Source organism: Anoplopoma fimbria, chromosome 22 (assembly GCF_027596085.1).
Source record: "Anoplopoma fimbria isolate UVic2021 breed Golden Eagle Sablefish chromosome 22, Afim_UVic_2022, whole genome shotgun sequence".
Classification (NCBI taxonomy): Eukaryota; Metazoa; Chordata; class Actinopteri; order Perciformes; family Anoplopomatidae; genus Anoplopoma; species Anoplopoma fimbria.
The window spans coordinates 2,142,393-2,163,416 of NC_072470.1; the positions used below are offsets into that span (position 1 = coordinate 2,142,393).

At 41.6% G+C, this 21,024-nt stretch overlaps 1 protein-coding gene across 1 annotated transcript; it reads left to right on the plus strand.

Annotated features, from left to right (window-relative positions):
- Positions 1 to 6,120: 6,120 nt before the first annotated feature.
- On the plus strand, positions 6,121 to 18,930 carry rnd3a (Rho family GTPase 3a). Its single transcript, XM_054623783.1, has 5 exons — positions 6,121 to 6,528; positions 7,407 to 7,494; positions 14,748 to 14,857; positions 16,431 to 16,565; positions 16,749 to 18,930. The coding sequence occupies exons 1-5, from the start codon at positions 6,379 to 6,381 to the stop codon at positions 16,995 to 16,997; spliced, it is 732 nt and encodes a 243-aa protein (XP_054479758.1). The 5' UTR covers positions 6,121 to 6,378; the 3' UTR covers positions 16,998 to 18,930.
- The last annotated feature ends 2,094 nt before the right edge of the window (positions 18,931 to 21,024 follow it).

Genomic DNA, 21,024 nt, shown 5'->3' on the forward strand with positions numbered 1-21,024 from the left:
GACTTACAGGAAGTGTATTCAACATAGGTATTCAAGAGGACTACTAGTCACCAGAAGTCATAAGTGCATCTCCTTTCTTAAACAAGCATCTTAAAGCATAAACCAGAGCAAAAGTATAGTGCAGAAACAAACTAATACGAATACAATAAGTGCTACAAACTAATACGAATACAATAAGTGCAGCGAACTAATACGAATACAATAAGTGCTACAAACTAATTAAAATGTTTAAAGGGAAACATGCTGTTTGACAATATAGAGCTCAAATCTAAATGCTGTCTTTCTTACTGAAATATAAGCTAAATATCAGAACAGTCTTATTACAGTTGTCTTTGTCATACTTGATACTACTAGGGCCAACTTGCTCTGCACTGTAATACAAGAACAGTGCCATTGCTTTATTTCCATGACTTCCACATGTTTCAGCAAGTTGATGTTGACTTAAAAGCTCTGGCCTTTCAGTACGATATCATGTATGAGAAGTTATGTCTCTTTTATGGTGTCGCCTTGGCTGAATTACAGTAGCTCCTGTGATGTCATTGCTTTGATTGTTATTCTCCATGCAGATTACATTAAGGGACACCCTAATATAGTACAGTATGTCATGAAGGGTGACTCACTAGTGTGAAATAACATCTGTCCTTGTTCTGAAACTAGAGTACTTTCAGACTGAGGCCCTCCTGCTGCTGTCAGCCAAAGATCAAGGCTGAGAGCTGAGAGCAGTAAATCAGAATGCTGTGAGAGGTCAAACAACTCTCTGACATCTCGTTTTTAACTAAATGTATTTTATTTTACAGCGGCGCTTTGAAAATTTCATTCAAGTCATTAACAAAAAAAGCCATAGCCGTGATTTATGGACCGTGTAGACCGTTACAGACTGAGTAGAGATTATGTATATGTTATGGAATACTGTGTCTGTAAATCTTCTGGATGTTAATTACCTCCTTTTTTATGGGCACTAGGCCAAAAGAAAAAAAAAAGTCAATACCCGCATACAATTATAACCTATGCATTGATTTATTTTTAGAAAAGTTTTGGTCACAAGGAGACAAAGTCAACGCAAATCAATAAAAGCAGCAAATATAATCTACGACTCCCACGGCGCTTGTTTTTGAACAAAGAACAAAAAGTGACGTCCATTGCTATTTCCTCCCTGAACTGTCTGGAATCTGCCCTTAATTTCCCAGTCCCCGTGACTCACCGTCGAGGAAACCCCTCTCAAAAGTGAAACAAAGCGAGTGTGCGCCGCGTTTGCCCCGGCGGTAAATGTCAGCGCTCCGCTGATCGGATGCACGTCGACAGGGATAACTGAGGGGGCAGCATGCTGTCACGTCCGTCAGGGCAGAGCGGCCCAGTGACCTAGACTCCTCGCACAAACCTCCGGCACTGCTGGCCCGTTGGCTAAAAACCAAACCACTTCAATTTGCATTATTCGTTACTCACTCTTAAGCATCTTTGTGACCTGTTTGGAGAAACTGCCTTTAATCGTCATTTTCCAACAGTTACCGTACCTGTGATGCCTAAGGTTTATGGGAACCATTGCAACAAAGTCCCCTCATTCCGTACTCCAAAAAGCTTTTCAAAACACAAGAAATGACGTGTTCCCCTTCTGTGACCCAGACCTGAACTATGCTGAACTACCACAGATAACGTGTGCTTGCCTTTCAAAAACACACAGGGATGTGAGTTCATCACTGGAAACTACAGTGTTGCTGCCTATGAGGTACTTTCCGTATGAATAATTCAGATTATTTATAGCTTTAAAAATATCTGTGGCAGATTTAAAGTGTACTGTTTCCAACGCTCACCGCGCCAACACATTGGACTGCTTTAAGAAATGCTGCGAGGTAGACGTGTGCTGACCTAGTTGTGTAATAAAGCATTGCGGGAATACACACCAAGGTCATCCAGTATTCATCTCTCACAGTTTGTACGCCTTATATTTGTGTATTCATGCAAATGTAAGGCCGATGATTATTTTGTCATTTTAAATTGTATTTTCAGTCAGGGACTCAGATTCTATGTGCTGCAGTAGTAACATACATCCACAGAGCTACTAGAGATCCCTTCGCTTTCCAAGGGCATCTCTGCATTATTCTATATATGACGGTCAGTGGGGACGCTGGGTAGCTGCATACGTGGTTAAAGGGTTCCCAAAGGAGAGATGCAGTATTTGAGCTTATTGACGTTTCAGTCAAGGACACCTCAAGATCATCTCTGGAACCCAGCTGATGCTATAAGCTAAAACTGTTGCAAGTCTGAGTTTGAGTTCCACCAGTGAAAATCCACAAAAGATAAAAAAAAAGTGAAGTTTGGAGTAAGAATTGGGGGTAGTTTCCCTTGTGGAAATGTACAAGATGTTGACAGCAGCATCTGACCAGAAACAGGTGGTCCCCTCATTTCTATTCTGGGAGACATGTACAGTGTTTGAGCAACTGCACTTGTCTGCCAATTCCATTCACACAAAGACCCACTTTAATGTGGCCTGCGCTCTATGTTCTGGGTCCACTATGATGTCTATTTCAGCATCAATCATGCCGTAGATGCAGGGGGCAGGGAACCAATTTTTTTCATATTGATGCAAGACTCAATTGACTTCAGTAGACAACTGAGTAATGATGATTAATATTATAGCTTTCTCTTTACCAGACTCTTCTCTCAAACCTGAAATGCTTAGGTAAGTTTATACCTTTTCTCTTTGGTTTGCTGCAAGAGATTTGGGGAAAAAATGAGACATGGCAAGATTAAGGGAACAAGAACAGATTAACACACAAAATTAAATAACTCCTTAATGCGTAACAGATTGATGCTATCTTTTATATAAATGGGTGAAATTTCCCTTTAAGATGCTTCTGCACAGTCTCACTTTGGCCCAAATGTGTGGCTGCACCCAAGTGAGATTGGCAACGCTGCCGGCTATGGCAGAATGCAGCACACACACACACACACACACACACACACACACACACACACACACACACACACACACACACACACACACACACACACACACACACACACACACACACACACACACACACACACATAGGCAGCCAGCCTGGAAACTAGAGGGGAAAGAAAACTGGAGAAGGGCACAAGGGCACAGTGTGCAAACACCTCAGCTAATGTGGTTTTGTTCACTGTCTCCTCTGCTGTGTCTGTTTCAATCTCAGTAAGCTGCATTTATTTGAACATGAAGAAATATATCAGAGGAAGGATATCGGTTTAGCAAGAGAGCATGTTTTCTTTTTATATCACATAAATACACAAAAACAAAAAGCACAAAGGTGCTGTTTTTGCAACACATGCAGGTAAAATCTCCATAATCTTCTGATTCAGCCAGAATGTGAATGAGGTCAAATGCATACGCTACAAAGACTGCAGCCAAATAGGAGAGCTATAATGTGTAAAATCCCCCCGTCCCTTTTCTCCTGGCAGCGTTGAGTCCTGGAGGCAGAGCTCCCACACAACAGACGGGACTCCCACCACACAGCCTGCAGGGTGGAGCTGTCTCACTGTAAAGGAGAAAACGCTGCCAGCAACACACAGAGAGTCCAATCACTCCGTCACAGAGGGGAGAGCTGATGCAGAACGCTGCCGTTTTCCCATTTCTGTTAGAAAAGGAAAAAAAGCGGTCTTGCCGTGTGCCGAAACAAGGCCTTGAGACCAGAAGGGTGTCTGTTAGCACTCTGAAAAAAGATAGAAAAGCCTAATCATGCCCGACGGGAAATCTAAATTTTTTCCTTTTTACCCTTTTTTCTCTTTGTATTCTCATAAAGAGGAAAGCTAATATGTTTTTTCCGTCTGCGTACGCCACAATAAGTATGTGTATTATTCACCGATAATGAGGGGAACTACCAAAGCTGCTCACTAGAATGAGCAATCGCTTGTTACTGGGTTCACTGGGTTTATTGGTTTTCCAGATTTGATCACTCCTACAGAAAAAAACCTCCATGTGTGCGAGTCAATCAATACCTGCTCACAGGGGCCAGAGGGCTCATTCTTCTTAGGAATCGAGTGAAATAAGAAGGATGACGGTAATAAGGCGTATGGCTGCATCACTTTGCGATAACTTGGGAGTTAAGGGGAGCCTTTATTTACATGGTTACAGCAGAAACAATATTAAAACACTTTTTTTAAATTGAAACTGACACAATCAGCATATAATCTAAAGTATAGGGAATATATTAACGAGTGAATTATTCTTCCCAGTGGTAAGCAGTGCTACACTTTTAATGATCTTAAAAGAAAAGACACGACATGTGATCAGCAAGCTTCTGTTAACAAGTCTGATATGAAACACGTTATTAAAAAATATACATTTTCCCAACTACATTCTCCCAAAATATTTATGTCATGTCATAAATATTTACTCCTTCTTTGTCCTACGCCTGTGTACATGACAATATTGGGGAATTCCTCAATTAAAAAAGTTGTATATTCTAAAAAATATAGATATTACTTATAGAATATGACCATACATAAAACAAGCCAGTTTTAGGGGTTTCGTTGTAACAAATAAAAAGAAAAGAAATATGCTAAAACGTCAGCTTACTCAGCATTGAGTAATTTAGATTTTTGCGTATTAGAATTAATTCAAAGAAAGCTATCTAATCAAGAGCATATGTTATAATGACGTATACGTTACTGAGTAAAATGCAATTTAAAAGCAATAGTTTATGTTAAATATTAAGCTAACAAAACAACAAACAAACTAATTTCCATTCTATGACAATTTCTATATTTGTACGACATTTCTATGACTAAATTATGGTTCACTCTTCGGTAATCTTCCTTAAACTGAATGCTAACTGTAGTTAGGAGGTTTTGTTTACAGCAAACAATCTAGAAGCATTATGAGTTTACTTTCAAAATTGTGGCATTTTTTAATTCATTTTTACATAGCAAAGCAGTAAAGAAAGACGAACTCCCTTCCTAGTATTATAATGATACATATCATCTCTTTTAAATCACTTCTTAAAACACATTTTTACAGAATGGCTTTTATGTGATGTCGTCGTTTTAATGTTTCATTTTCATTTGGTCTTAGTATTTTATATTCGTTTGCTATATTTTACCTATTTCACTTGATTTTTTTAAAATTTATTTTGTTGGTTTATTTGATTGTCACTTGTTATTTCATTTAGTTTAGTTTTATCCTAACCATTGTTCTTAATGTTTCTTCTATTGCACTGTTTTGCTGCCTTGTCTGTCCAAACACTTTGTAAACTTTGTTTTTAAAAGTTATTATTATTATTATTATTTATTATCATTATTATCAGCCATGTTAATGACTTTCTTTGTTTAGTTTTATCCTAACCATTGTTCTTAATGTTTCTTCTATTGCACTGTTTTAAGAGATAAGATAAGATAAGATAAGATAATCCTTTATTAGTCCCATGTTAAAATTTGCAGGCTTACAGCAGCATTGTTCTTAATGTTTCATTGCACAAGAGACATAGTAAAGAAAGACAAGATAAAAATGAAAAATGAAAAATAAAAAATAAAAATAAAAAAACAAGTATTATAAATAAGCAATAAAAACAGTAGAAAAACACAATTTTGCTGCCTTGTCTGTCCAAACACTTTGTAAACTTTGTTTTTAAAAGTTATTATTATTATTATTATTATTATTATTATTATTATTATTATTATTATTATTTATTATCATTATTATCAGCCATGTTAATGACTTTCTTTGTTTAGTTTTATCCTAACCATTGTTCTTAATGTTTCTTCTATTGCACTGTTTTGCAAACTTTGTTTTTAAAAGTTATTATTATTATTATTATTATTATTATTATTATTATTATTTATTATCATTATTATCAGCCATGTTAATGACTTTCTTTGTTTAGTTTTATCCTAACCATTGTTCTTAATGTTTCTTCTATTGCACTGTTTTGCTGCACTTTGCAAACTTTGTTTTTAAAATTATTATTATTATTATTATTTATTATCATTATTATTATTATTATTTATTATCATTATTATCAGCCATGTTAATGACTTTCTTTGTTTAGTTTTATCCTAACCATTGTTCTTAATGTTTCTTCTATTGCACTGTTTTGCTGCACTTTGCAAACTTTGTTTTTAAAAGTTATTATTATTATTATTTATTATCATTGAAGAGTATGTCATGTAGGAGTTGTGGTCGTCCAAACGGGGGCGCACTGTATGGAGGAGGGATGGAGGGAGGAGGGATGGGGGAGGAGGTGGGAGGAGAGCCTCGGCTGCCATTGGCTCCATACGACCTTATAAATACAAGCAAATGGCTTTTACCGGCTCAGAGACACCGGAGACCCCGGACTGAGGACAGCACAAGCAGGCATGCGGGATTTTGGACTTTTCTACCTTTTATTGCGTGTTTGAAAACCAATGAAGGACAGACGGTCGTGTCAGAAAGTATCTCTGATATCCAGCATGGATCCCAGTCAGAGTGTGAAGTGTAAGATAGTGGTGGTGGGAGACAGCCAGTGCGGGAAGACAGCCCTGCTTCATGTGTTCGCCAAGGACTGCTTCCCAGAGGTGAGAGGATGAGGATGATGAGATGAGGATGATGATGATGAAGCTGGCTCTATTAATGTGGGAATGGATGTGTCAGATGGGCATGCATTGAATAAGATAAGATAAGATAATCCTTTATTATTACAGGATTACAGCAGCATAGCTTTTATATTTCTATCTTTATTTTGTTGTATAGTATGTGTATTTATTGTCTGTGTAGTTGTATAGTATGTGTATTTATTGTCTGTGTAGTTGTATAGTATGTGTATTTATTGTCTGTGTAGTTGTATAGTATGTGTATTTATTGTCTGTGTAGTTGTATAGTATGTGTATTTATTGTCTGTGTAGTTGTATAGTATGTGTATTTATTGTCTGTGTCTGTGTAGTTGTATAGTATGTGTATTTATTGTCTGTGTAGTTGTATAGTATGTGTATTTATTGTCTGTGTAGTTGTATAGTATGTGTATTTATTGTCTGTGTAGTTGTATAGTATGTGTATTTATTGTCTGTGTCTGTGTAGTTGAGCTGCTGCAACACTTGAATTTCCCCATGGGGATCAATAAAGGAATATAATATTTATATATATATATATATATATATATATATACACAAGATATATAGTAAAATAAAAAACAAGTATTATAAATAAGCAATACAGTAAAGAATCCACAACAACTGAAATATTATATGTACAGACAGACACACTATTATAACTAATGTAACCTATATGATGCATGTATATGTGTGTTGTGGCTGTAATGCTTACATGAAATGCAGGCTTGTAGCATTATGCCAGTTGAAGTATTGGCTCTAGTTATTATAATGGTGTCATATTGTAGAATTAATACTCATTGCCAACCAAAAGTTAATGTGTTTTGTTTTTTTGGTGTTTCCTGCAGAGCTACGTCCCCACAGTGTTCGAAAACTACACAGCCAGCTTTGAAATCGACACGCAGAGGATTGAGCTCAGTTTGTGGGACACCTCAGGTAATTATGCCCCCCCGCCTTTCCCATCACCTCACCTCTTGTGTGCTTCATCTTCATTGCAAATTAATTCTGGTGAAATGTCCGGACATGTCGAAACATGCAGGTCACTTGCACAATTCCCACGTGACCCCTGTGCACACGCTCTCCTGCTGTTTGGAGATGTGCTGGGGGGTCAAATTGAATCCATGTTTGGCCATATCTTCATAAGTTGACATTGACGATGAGGTATTTCCCTATAAATGTCCAGATTGCGACACATAAAGAGGCCCAGGCTCTCATTTTGTAATAGCAAAATTAATCTGTGACCCATTTTAATCAACGAAACTGCATTAATCCTCTACTCATAGTCCAGAGTAGCTGATCCAACAAACCAGACTCGTTCCCGCCCCTCCTTTAAATTAGTAAAAGTGGCTCACCTTTTACCTACATAGCAACATTTTAGTGTTGCAATTCAGTGAGAAATGCATTAAAGTGCTTGATTTGATTTATGATTTCTTCCAGCTGAGGGAAAAGCCAAAGCAGAAAAAGAAAAAGATAATGACAGGCCGAACGGAGCGCTTATTCCTACATCTGGAGAACACACTTTGAAATTCTTCCCAATGTGGTTTTTCTTTTTTTTTCGGGGAAAGTTTTTGTGTTGTGCAACGCGTGTTCCCGGCTTTTTATCACTTGTTGGTTGGACTTTGTGTTCGGGGTCCAAAACCAGCTGCTGCGTCCCCCTCGTGTGTGCCTAAATGTGTGTGTGGGTAAACAAACCCACTTTCCCATCCATCAATCCCCGAGCAGTGAATAGCACAGCAGTCGGGCGTGAGCGAGGCGTATGTTGCGTGTGTGAGCATGTGGTGTGTGTGTGTGTTTGATGGGCGGGGACTAGCAGACAGCCAGCTGTTGCGGGTCTCTAGCCTGGAATTCCTGAGCGACGTTTGAGCAACTTTGGTCGAACTTTAAAGATCAGTGTGAAAACGAAGCAAAACCACAGAATCGGTTCACAGGTTTTGATTTTGCACACAATCAGCTGGGCCTCCTTTGAGCTGCGCAACGCACAGTTAGATGTTTGCTTCGGAGTAAGTCGCCCTCTTTCCCAAGCTCAGCAAGCTCGCGAAAACAAGGAGGTCGGGTTTCAAATTCTTTCACCCCTACAGACTGTGTGCGCTTTGGAAGAAGAAAATGAAAGTCGGCCAGAGTGAGAATTTAGTTTTATTGCGCTGTGTTGGCCGGCCGCCTGGAGCCATTTTTCTTTTTCTCTCTGCTTCATAAAACAGCGAGGGTTGGGTGTGGTGGAGGGGAGGGGGGGGCGCCGTTCCTATTAGATCAGTGGGTCTGAGATGGAGCCAGACCTCCCCCACCCAGCATGCACACACACTCACCCAGAGACTGATTGATATGGCCTTCGGCTTGACTGGTCTCTTTGTAGAGATAACCCATCGGCCGCAGCCAATCCAATCGATCCCCTTATCTCCTAAGGTGTGCTGGGGAGGGCTGTGTGTGACCCCAGCATGCACCGCAACAAAGACCAGGACGCACGGAAGAAGACAAACAATCCAACCCCCCCTCCTTCTCAAACACACACACCGTGGGGTGGTCTTTGTTCTGCAGTGACGAGTGGCCCTAATGAGATGGCTGCCGTGTGTTTTTAAAAGGGAGGGTGATGGGAGTAATTTAGGTCATTAAGGTAAATGCCTGCCTGTCGTATTGCCAACCATTTGTACCCCCCTCCCCCCTTCGGCTTGTCGGCGCTAGCTCTGCTTCCCAGGCCCCAGGGCGGGTCCCCGACGGGGGCCCTTTGATGCTTCGCACGTCTCTCACCAGCAGAGGAAGTGGTTTAATGCTGTCTGCCCGCATGTCTAAATGTGTTGCAAAGGTGTTTTTGCGTGCGAGGTAAACAGGAGGATAGGGAGACGGGGGGAAAGTAAACAGAACAACCCCTGTGGCCCCGAGGCCTCTCGCCTTTGGAGTTGGAATGAGCAAAAAATCCATCTCAGAACCTGCAGAGTAGGTAAGCTCAGGCAGAGGTGCTGCAGCTGGCAACTGTTTTCATTATTAAATGTCAGAAAAATGAAAGAAAATCTCACTTTCCCAAAGCCCAAGGTTATGTCTTTAAATAACAAAAAAGCAGCACATGCTTTTGGACAATTTAATGATTCTTAAACATGCATACAATCCTTTTTCGGCTGCCTGGGGGCACAACGAGCTGTAAACACAACACTGACAAACATTTGTTTTTGGTAAGATCTGCTTATTTACACATCCAGCAGAAAACGGGCAACATTTAGCATTTATTTAGGGTCATGTTTGTGGCAACATGATAGATAGGTCTAGTATTCACTCCTGTTTTGCTCTTGTTTGGTCTCCACCAACTCCCGAGGGAAAAATATTTTAGCTGCTAATTGTCCCATCATGTTCACCAGCTAGTCCCTAACTATCTGTCTGCTATTTGGTGGGTTATTCTAACTGAAATGCACATCTTATGATATTGATTTACTTTAAAAATGCTAGTCTTTAATTTTCTGTCGATCAACAAATCGTTTCAGCGCTAATCCCGGAATTTATTTAATCAGATGTGACACTTTCGCACTGGTGAAATACTTTTAAGATACTTATGTTGGAGTAGACTGCACATTCAGCTTAGTTCTTCAGAAATTAGGCATTTGTTCCTACATCCTAAGGCAGTTTGCCAAAGCCAGGAAGAACGAGAGCTTCAACTGCAAGGCATTTTTTTACATCAAGGACTCCCAAAGAGACCCACGTGTTGGACCCCATGGATCTCATTTGGTAATATTTATCTCGGGTAAACCTTGAGGGAAACTTCTTGTTGTGTTTTGTTTAGTGCTGATTTGAACGGCTGCCGACAAATCAAAAGACGACCCACTTTGAAACACAGGAAAAAAGTCAGATATCGTGGAGCCCAGGTTGTTGTTTACTTGTGAAGCTTCTACAGTGCATGTGCGGTTTTCCTTGTCACGCTGAACAGTTGAACTGTGGGACTTTTTTCATGCACTCCGTAAGCTCCTCCGCCGCTCACACAAACCGTGCCCCCTCCGCTCTCCGCGTCGGCGGCCATTGTTGCATCGGATCACATTTCTGGGCTCAGCGAATTGGAGCCGCATGTCTGGCATTCCTCAGACTAAAGGTTTCTACTTCCTCAGCCTACAAAGACCCCTATTGTACCCGGGTCGGGTTAGATCCTTGGCTGAGTGAAAGAGAAGTGGCGTGGCCCGCTAAAGCCCTACCTCGGTTCCAAAAGGGGGGAAATTGAATCACACTGGAATTTGCCGAGAGGGCCTTGAGCCAACGGTGGCGTTGCAGTGTATCAACTTGAGGACAGTGGAATTCTGGGGGAGATGAATAGACTTCCTCTGTGCTAATGCGTTGGAAGGGCTTTCTGTGTGATGTTACACCCGACATTAAAATCTGTGTCGGTCTTGACACTGAACACCTTGCACTCTTGGTCCCACCGTTCCTGTTTGAGTCCACAAGTTTCTGTATGTGTTCTAACTTGGATTCCTACTGGATTAACGCTGTGTTGTTGATTTGGTCTCGACCATCATTAACGCCCTTTTTAACCGGCTGTACCGTTCGTTACTTTTCACAACCTCTCTTAGCATTTTTTTTGTCCAATAAACTCGCAAAATGTCAACAAAAGGAAATATTCTTGCACCTGTTTATCTTCTTGAACAGAAAAATACAACCGTAAACCTTTTGAATTCAAGTCTCTCCCTTATAGTCAACTAACTCATCGTAAAACACACAAAAAGTAAAGACACCAAAACAGTCTTGGTTAGTGCTCCCCCTGTTCCAACAATCACCAACACTGGTTTGGTAGAAATAAACCCGTAATTCACAGTTACATGTGAAAATATACCAGGTCTTCGTGCAGTTCTTTCTCTTAATAAAATTACAAAAATCTCCCCGAAAAAACAACCTGTGATGTACTCAGCCAATTGCTGATCGCAGATATATATATATATATTTCTCCATCGCCCAACACTGTCTTACAGTATAGTAATGAATATTAATGTTATATCATAACTTAAATTATGCTAACTTATTGAATGGTAACATTTTCTATCATATTGTAATGTTGCATGGTAAAGAAACACATCTTATATCACATCATACATGTAAGCAATTAGATGGCTTTTTTCAAGTATTACATTGCAGTGTTTGCAGCAGCAGATATCTTGGTAACCACAGCAACAACAGCTGATGTTGGTTCAGGTTACTTCAGTTTAAATTGCTCTTTGTCTTCCTCTCTGTTTGCGTTGAATGCGTTTGCCTCGCGAGCGGTTACATATTGAGGCTCGATAATAGTGTGGGGGGATGGCTGGCCGTGCCTGTCGCTGTTTTGTTGTTTCCACAGGTGTCCCTGAAGGCGTAACGCCTGTCTCGGGGCACACACACACACACACACACACACACACACACACACACACACACACACACACACACACACACACACACGCTTCCCCCACCCCCTTCAGCTCAGTGAACTCAGCTATGTTAGCTATGCAGTAAATCAGCAGGCCTGCAGACCTGTTGCCAGACCGTACCTCCAGACTGTCGGGTCGCAGCTGGCTTACCTCAGGACTCTGTGTGTGTGTGTGTGTGGTGTGTGTGTGTGTCATGTGCGATAAAAGTACATTTCCATGTCTTTAAGCCGTTTTGTGTGAGGGCTTCCAACAGAAAACAAGATGTCTGAAACATCACAGAATTATTTAAGAACCGTATTCCAGACAGGCAACGACTGGAAAACTAGATTCTTTCGTCATTTCGATGGAAGTCAACAGAACATCTGTGGATTTGAATATTGAGTCACACTTACACGAATAGAGCAGGATGCATTTTTCAACTCGTTTCATGTGCATTAAGCGGGGCTTTTCATCCCAGCTGTTGAGGAAATCGGCTCATCAGGAAGGAAGAACATTATTCATTTTTTTTTTTTTTTTACATTTTGGAATAGTTTCTGCGTCGTCATGGAAAGACATTTAGTTATTCATCAGTGGGAAGTTTGGTATTGTGTCAGATTATGCTGTGTCCTCTCACGTCGTTGTGCATTCATTGGCTGTGAGCAAGACATAAGGGGGGATATGTTTAAGAGTAGGCGAGGGGGCGGGGGAGTGTGTGTTTAAAAGGACGGACAGGGTGTGTTTTCGTCCAGATTTAGAGATCCTGTGGGAGAACAATGACAGGAGCTAATTAGATGACAGTCACCAGGTCTTGTGTGTGTGTGTGTGTGTGTGTGTGTGTTAGCTATGGGATGTCCTCTTGTCTTTCCGCTTGGCAGGAAGATGACCTCAACGCGGTTACGACTCTGCTACAAACATCAAGCAAGAAAGAGAACGTCTCCAATTAAAACTCACTCGCATCTCAGATTAAACCATTAACAGACATGCAAATGTTGATCTCCTGTGTGCAGCTATAAATACTTAAATCTAAAGGTTAATTCAGAGGAATATGTGCAGAGCGGCACTGAAACCACACACACCCAGCCACTCAGATATGTGTGTCTCCCCCCTCCATCGGGTTGGTCAAAAGAATCAATTCATCGTAAAATGTCAACCCTTTCAGTCGCAGGGTCTTATTTTTCCAATGATTGGTTCCAGGCAGCGAGGGCTGGAAAAAAGAGGGAAAAAAAACCTTCAAACAATGCAATGCGGTCGTGATTGATTGCGAGACGGCTGTGGAAAATGGGGAATAAATTCTTGCAGGGGATCCCACATTCCTCCTAGCCCTTGCACTTCCTGTGCCGTGTCGATGATGGCTGCTCCGTCGGGGCCTTTTTTGTTTAGGTGGTGTCACCACCGGCATATACGCGTTGGAGTTGAACCTGCACAGCTGCAATTACCTTCATTGTATATGCTCTACTAAATGAGCAACCGGGACTCCCCTAACGTTACTTCTACATGTGCTACTTGGAGCGGCCAACAGGAACATTTAGATGATCTCTGATTCCTTTTTTTTTCCTTTTCTTTTTGAACGCTTTGTCAGACGTGACTTACCAGCAGTCATCACTAAATATTATTCAACATTTAAATGTATTCATTAGAGTAATGAAAATATAATTATAAGATAAGATAATCCTTTATTAGTCCCGCAGCGGGGAAATTTGCAGCACAGAAGTGTAGGTATTACTTAACTAAATGTGAGCTAAAGTTAATGTGTGGTATTCTAGTTAACACATTAATAAGTATTTGTCAGTGGCACAACCCTGTTCAAACAAAGAGCTTATGTCTAATAATAATTATCATACCATTGAAATATGACTTTGTTGCAATCAGTGGGTGTACAGTTTTCACAGTATTGTTTATTATCCCAGTTGGATGGAGCAATGACCTAACCAGCCCTCTCCCCAGGCTCAAACACTGGGAATGTATGATTGTGGACATAGATATGGTTCAGATTTCTGTGTGCAGCAGCGGCTCATTTATTGTGCACACATCAGCCAGCGTCATGCTTTGTTGTGCGAGGCCCGGGCCTGGAAGGAAGCGCGGATTGTATAAGCGGTGTCGTCTCCCATCCGGACTGTTTGGATTAGGAACACTAGATCCCTGATTGTGTATGTGTGTGTGTGCACGTGACAGTGCATTCCTGACTTTTCTCCACAGCAGTGTTTAGAAAGGACCTCCTAAGGGAGAACCTTCAGTTACCATAAACAAAATTCTCCAGATTTTTTGGCAGCCGTTTGTGTGTGTGGTCAGCTCCGGCTCGTCATGTGATCTTGACTCACCTTGACATGAGGTCCACCCTCGTCTCCCTCCCCCCTTCCTCCCCAGAGATGTTTCAGTCTGCTGGAGAGATGGGGCGTCTCCCTCACACATGGTTTTAGTTTTTCGAGCATGGGAGTCACTTCCTCGTTTTTTTCCGGGGAGGATTTCTTCACCAAGCGATCTCGCCGTAGTCAGCATATTTTCCCACTGATGCTGCATTATTTGTTTTTTTTTCTCTTGCTTGGTTGCTATGGATTATGGCTGAGCTGCAATCATGCCATATGAGAATAACTGTCAGAAATGCTTAGGAATTTAAAGTGATCATTTGGGTGTGTTCATTTGTTCAGAAAAATCCGTTTGTGGTTTTTCTGTAGATGTGGTATGGCCCCTCACTTCTATGCAGGTATTTCCTTTTCAGTAAAGAATTTAAGGCCCAGCAGGGATATAAGTTCCTTCTACCAACACAGTGTTGTTGTTAAGAGACCTACCATTACATCTGTTTCATGTGTGAATACTTTTTCATCATCTTTATTTTCTCTGTTTCAGGATCTCCGTACTACGACAACGTGAGGCCTCTATCCTACCCAGACTCGGACGCTGTCCTCATCTGTTTTGACATCAGCCGCCCTGAAACACTTGACAGCGTGCTGAAAAAGGTGAGGGTGCTCTGGACACGGGTTTTTATTTGAAGCCAATTGTCCAAAGCTATTTTTCTCTCCTGAAGGATTTGGCCCGGACAAAGGGAGAAGTTCTGATTGAATATTAGACCTGTGTTTATCCAAGTTTATTGAGCTTAAAAAAAACAATTGATGGGAAGAATAACATCATCATGAACGCTCAACATTTTTGTTTTGTTTCGGCTGGACTGGAGCCACGGCATCAGCGTTCTCTGTGACTTCTCAGAAGTAGACCTGCTTTGGTTCAAGAGGGCTTATGTTTTACCCATAGGCTGTATAAGTGGTGGCAGTCACTGTGACTTCACCTATTGGTTTGTAGACTGGAGTTTTAAAGCCTTAAGTTTGTATTTCGGCCGTCGCCATCTTGTTTTTTTGTCAACCAGACGTAAAACGAGAGGTTGGAGCAAGGGCATTTTAAGGCAACCGAGATGTAACGATTAATGGACGAAAGACCGGACAATGCTGTAGTAGCAATATATCGTTTTTAAGAGCACCCTAAGAGAAAAGGTTTGTTGCTCTCTACTCACACATAACTCAAAGAGCGATCATCGAGCCTTTGATAAGCTCAGTAGACGTCTTTTAGCCTCAAAACTCCAAACATTCCTCCACTGTAAAGTCTTTGATTTTGTCTGATCCGCTGACAAAGGCCAAGACTACAGTCAAGAGATTTTTCTGCAGCCTCAGTCACGACCGATCTTGTGATGTGAGGATGTAGTGTGACTAGAGGCTTGCCGGGTTAAATCCCCCGACGCGGCTGCTCTCCATCGACTGACTTTTTATCCGTGATGTAGCCACTATTTACTCAGACGGAGCCGCCAGTGGTTACCGTCTGATGACTGTGGTCGTGCTGGCTGACTCCCACATGTGAACCTAAAGCAGGACTTACAGCATCAGCCAGTCATCTGACCAGTGGAAGGCTTTGAAGGTTCTCAGAAAAAGGTTGCTAAAAATATTGAAACCATTGTTTTTGACAGTAAAAACACACCTGGCATGTGCTATTCTTTTGTAAGGAACTTCCTGTTAAGAGTGTTTCCTTGACGTTGCGTCAGTCGCAGGTCGTGTCTCGGACTATCTAGATTAGAATTAGCACTGGCTTTTTAGTCAAGTGGTGTTTGTGCAGACTGAAAGTGACGGACACATTGTACAGAACAACTTCCTCTTTGGACGTTGATGATCTTGATCCCCTGACCAGTCAGCCAGCCAGCCAGTCAGCCCTTAGGCACATTAGCCTCAGCTTAAATCCCCTTGAGAAATGCCATCGATCACAGGGCATTTATTGTTGTCCGGGAGGAAACATGGGGATTATTTGTAGTTCCTTCCCAGGGTTGAAAGTGCAAGGGGCTCCAGGAAGTGGCAGCTTTAACTTTTGCGCTTAAAGGAGATGTTGGGTGACACAATGGGATGTTGTGTCAGGTCATTCTGGAAAAACTTGCACATTTGACCATGTGGAAAATGGAGCAGAATATTCTTCTCATATTATTCCAGCAACAGTAGAAGACATTGTTTTTCTCTCTGAATGTTACATGACGCAAGCTTTTGTTTTCTTCCACAGTGGAAAGGGGAGATCCAGGAGTTTTGTCCGAACACAAAGATGCTACTGGTCGGCTGCAAGTCGGACCTGCGAACCGACCTGAACACACTGGTGGAGCTTTCCAACCACAGACAGACGCCAGTCTCATATGACCAGGTATGCCGATCGAAAGTGTTGTAAATGACACATTTTTCCTGGAATCATTCATGAATAATGACTCATTGTACTCCGCTTAAAGCCATGGCTGATCCCTAAGAGAGAATTTCCCGTCGTTCTACTTAACCTGACCCACAAACCCTTTATCCCGGTTGTGACCGCATTTTTCCTCTTCCTCATCAGGGTTCCAGCATGGCCAAGCAGATCTCGGCGCCCTACATCGAGTGCTCGGCCCAGCAGTCGGAGAACAGCGTCAGGGACATCTTCCACGTGGCCACGCTGGCCTGCATCAACAAGAACAACAAGAACGTCAAGCGCGGCAAGTCCCCTCGCGGCAACAAGAGGATTTCGCACATGCCCGGCAGGCCAGACTTGGCGGCCGTGGCCTCAGACCTGCGGAAGGACAAAGCCAAAAGTTGCTCGGTCATGTGACCAATCAGACTGAGGGGGATTGGACTGAGAACGAGGACGGGACACAGTGCGAGCAGGAAGCCGCGGGGCGACGCTCTCCCCTGCATGCTAAAAACCCCTCGTTTGTCTGGAAGGGGGTTTTATAAGCTTCAATTTGTGTACATCTCAACGCGTAGTAGCATCCCAACCCACGTGCCCCCCCCAACCCCCCCCCCAACCCACTGCCCTGCCAGAAGAGGAAGCTATCCGTCAGCGAGCTACCTGCTCAGGGAAGTGACCCGCTTCCTCCGGGGAGGACAAAGCGGACGCAGTCGAGGCTTTCCACACCCAACAGGAAATGAGCATGAGGGATGATGTCATTAGGAGACTCATTTTGTGAACGGAAGAGGGGTTTAAGAGCATGTGATCGTTTAGAGGAGAGCCAAAGGCGGCGATGGGTTGGGGTTTGCTGCCGTTTGTGCCGGATCAAAGACCCTTTTTTAGGGCTTAGTTTGGACCTGATTCACTCTCACCCCCCTCCCCGTTCCTGTAACTGTTAGACACTAGGAAGGGGAATTTCTCAGTGCTGCACAAAGGAAACCTGACTCTGTGTGTCCCATGTCTCTTTTGATATGTCGTCGGTATAATGTGAAGTCATTGGTGTATAGCCGCATCCTTGTTTTGTTTTAAACTCCACCCTGTTGAGTTTCAGCCATGAACAGCTGATCGAATCTTAAGTTAACAACCGCACGTTCGTAGCAATCGGACTGCCATTCCGTGGCCGTTGGTTTCACGTCTAAGGCCTACATATGCACAAGGAGAGATTCTTCGTGACTCCTTTTGTATCGTACTGGGGAGATCCTTAAGTCCATTTTATAAACAAATGCATTGTTAATTAGTGGATCTCTTTTGACATGAGAAAAATGCAAAATAACTCATTACACGTTTAAAAAACCCTTTAATGGACCCTTAATGGTTCGAAAAGCTTTGGTTGAAGTGAAAACGTGTCTAATTGTGTCAAATCGTCCTGCAGGCTTACAGCCGGTTTGAGCTATGAGTCATTTTCCCACCACACTTGAGGGAGGGAGTAGATGTGCGAGCAACAATTAAAGCTTGTTTATTAGACTCTGAAAAACATCAGAGCCCCTCTGCTTTGCATTTCCCTGAAATGTTCTGACACCGCTGTTGGGTAAAAAACCTCATAAAGGCCCTGTCACGCCAGCTAACCGTTTGGATCCCTCAATTAATTGTTAAAGTTGTTTTTCATTGCTTTTTACCATTTTAGAGACTGAATGACAAATTGGGAAAATAATCAGCAGATTAGCAGATAATTGAAACGGTCATTAGCACTACTTGATTGAATGTACCTAACTGGGAACAAAACGTTGGCGGCTGAGTCGTCAGCATAGAAAGAAAACAAAAAAAGAAGCTAATAGAGCTAAATTTGAGTTAGCTGGCTGGCTAGTGCGTTAGCGATTAGCTCACCCGCTACAGCAGCTCACCTTCTAGAACAACCAATATTGTGAAGATAAGGAAAAGTACTCTGCTGTTCCACTTTTCTGGTTTGACCCGGCCATCACTCGAACCGAATAATTTTATGTAAACAACAATTGGGCGTTAATTCGAAAACGAGCGACTCTTCTAAAGTCTTGAGAAACTGTGTTGTTTACACTGTAAAGTTGTTGTTTTTTCCCCTCCAAACAGTGCAATTAAGGAGGTGTTTGATATATCAAAAGTATTGATGCACTTTTAATGTAACTTCCCCCGATTTATCGTGTTCAAATGCCCACGCTGTAGAATTTGGCAGCCCAGTTGCCCATCTTGATTTGCTAATCTGTCGTCTCTTCCCCCCGTGTGCATTGTCATGTTTTCTTGAATGTTGATGTCACCTTCAGATGTCTTTGCCAATGTTGTTTGCCGCAATATTTATTGAATTATATATTTTCCCTTTAGAATAAATGCAAATGGAATTGAAGAGATATGCGTTTGCTGTTCATTGAGAAATAAAAACGTGTTTAAATTGTTAACTAAAAGGTGTAGTATTGCAATCGTGCAGTCTAAGAGCCATCACCCTCTGAATTCACTCACCGGTCTTCCATTTGACGAGATCCGATTGGGTTGAAGCAGCACAGTTTGTATTATTCTGACCATTGCGACATTGGGTTCCAACCAGATTTCACACTTTCCTCTTAAATGTAACAGTTCATGCTGACATCAAGTATATCATTTCTTCTCTTAAAATTGAATTCAGACAGATAAAAAAAAGCTTGAAATAATGTTCCATCAATTTTCAACGCATACAGTTGGTTTAAATTGCAAACAGGATCCACCCCCCTTCTTTTTTACATTTAATTTAGAGTCTAAATTTAGAACAAGAATTCCATCTACTTCACCTTAAAAGCACAAAAAGGTATTACATTTTACCAGTTTTCCCTCATCATTCGATTGGACTCATTGGGACAAAAGACACACCTGTGATGTGTTGTCATGATTGCACAGGTGCTGCCCATATAAGACCTGCTGGCTTCCTGATCTGTAACACTCAGACAAAGACCTGCAGCTCGGATATGAAGGTTGTTTTTTGCCTTTATTTGCTCTCCAACAAAAGCTTGTTTCCTGCACGGTACACAAAAATGTGTGTGTGTGTATATATATATATATATATATATATTTCCCAGTGGATTTATGTGTATAGCTGTTGGATTACTTTTGCCCTCATCCAGATTGTGTTTGTGCTGGTTTAGTGTGTTTAATGACCCAGCTAAATAGAGAGGAGCTTTGAGTTTGTGACAGCAAGGTTTATTGATGCCCGGGGCGGGGAATGAACTCCAGTCATGTCAACAATACTGTAAATCCCTGTTCTTTGTATATAGATCACTGAATTGGCTTTATTTCATTGTTGGTGATTCAACAAGCCTGTTTTTTTCAGTTCTTTGAGACTGGCTTAAAGGTTATATGGAGCTGTTGTTATAGCAACAAGTCCTTCAGGCAAAAGTGCAATTTATTTACTGTTAGCTGGATCAAGACTTTTCAGCCTGAACCTGCAGCCAGATACAAATGCACTATTCTCTATAAACATGGGATAAGATTTTGGTGTCCCAAGTGTTCTGGTTTACATTTGTAGTCCAAGTATTGACCAGTCATGGTCAAGCAGGTTTTCTTTGAATACAGGTAAACAGTCCGTGTGGAGGGCAAAAGAGAAGGAAAACAATGTCTGAAATTCAACCCGGAACCCATCAGCTAACGTCTTTACGGGTATTTAGCATTTTATTGGTTTAAAAATTAGCTTGATGGCTTGAAACAATATAGTCATACACAAGTTCTGAGATTTAGCAAATGCCCTAGTTGAAAAATTGTGAAATACCTTCTCTTGAAAAACCATAAAAATCTGTAAATACATTTGTCTCCTTTTCACAGTCGTTAGCTGAAAACACAGGGTAGAGGTTGACATTTTAAGACTAATATGAGTTAAAAAAAAAAGGATAACTGAAGAACCAATTCATGCGACAATGAAAGAGCAGGTTCATTTTAGCTAACATTACTTTAGCTTGGAGAATGGGGCCTGACTCGTTACTTGTCATGTACATTGGCAGGCACAAAAAAAAGTGTTGTGTTTACTGAACATACTGGGGGAAAAAACAGAATCACTGTAGATAGTTCATAATTTACGCAGCGCAGTTAACATTTCGCTCTACAGTGTTTTCTTTCAGAAAAACAAGCTGAACTTGAGTCCTGACCGTCTTGACATCCCAGTGAAAAGCAGGTTTTGTAGCAGCTGAATGGAACAAAACGCTCTCTGTGAGTCAGACTACATCGTCTCGTCTGCTCGAAAAGCTACAGTATTGCTGGCAGCAGACAATGCTGTACAGGCCTTGGTAAATTCCCGGGGGCTGCCGAGCATGCAAACTGCTTTTCCTCACACAGCAAGCCTATATATCACGGAATGACTTCATCACGTGTAAGGTCTGTGATGCATTAGGTTGTCGGGGGCAGGAAAACAGGGCTGTCAGGTGAAAAATAAATGTCAAAGATTAAAGATGCACAACTCTGCTTTTTATGGCTGCATGGA

Coding starts and splice junctions, on each gene's coding strand:
- rnd3a (XM_054623783.1), top strand. CDS start 6,379: ATGAAGGACAGACGGTCGTGTCAGAAAGTATCTCTGATATCCAGCATG. Junction 7,495..14,747: donor CAGTTTGTGGGACACCTCAG/GTAATTATGCCC, acceptor TCTCTGTTTCAG/GATCTCCGTACTACGACAAC. Junction 16,566..16,748: donor CGCCAGTCTCATATGACCAG/GTATGCCGATCG, acceptor CTTCCTCATCAG/GGTTCCAGCATGGCCAAGCA.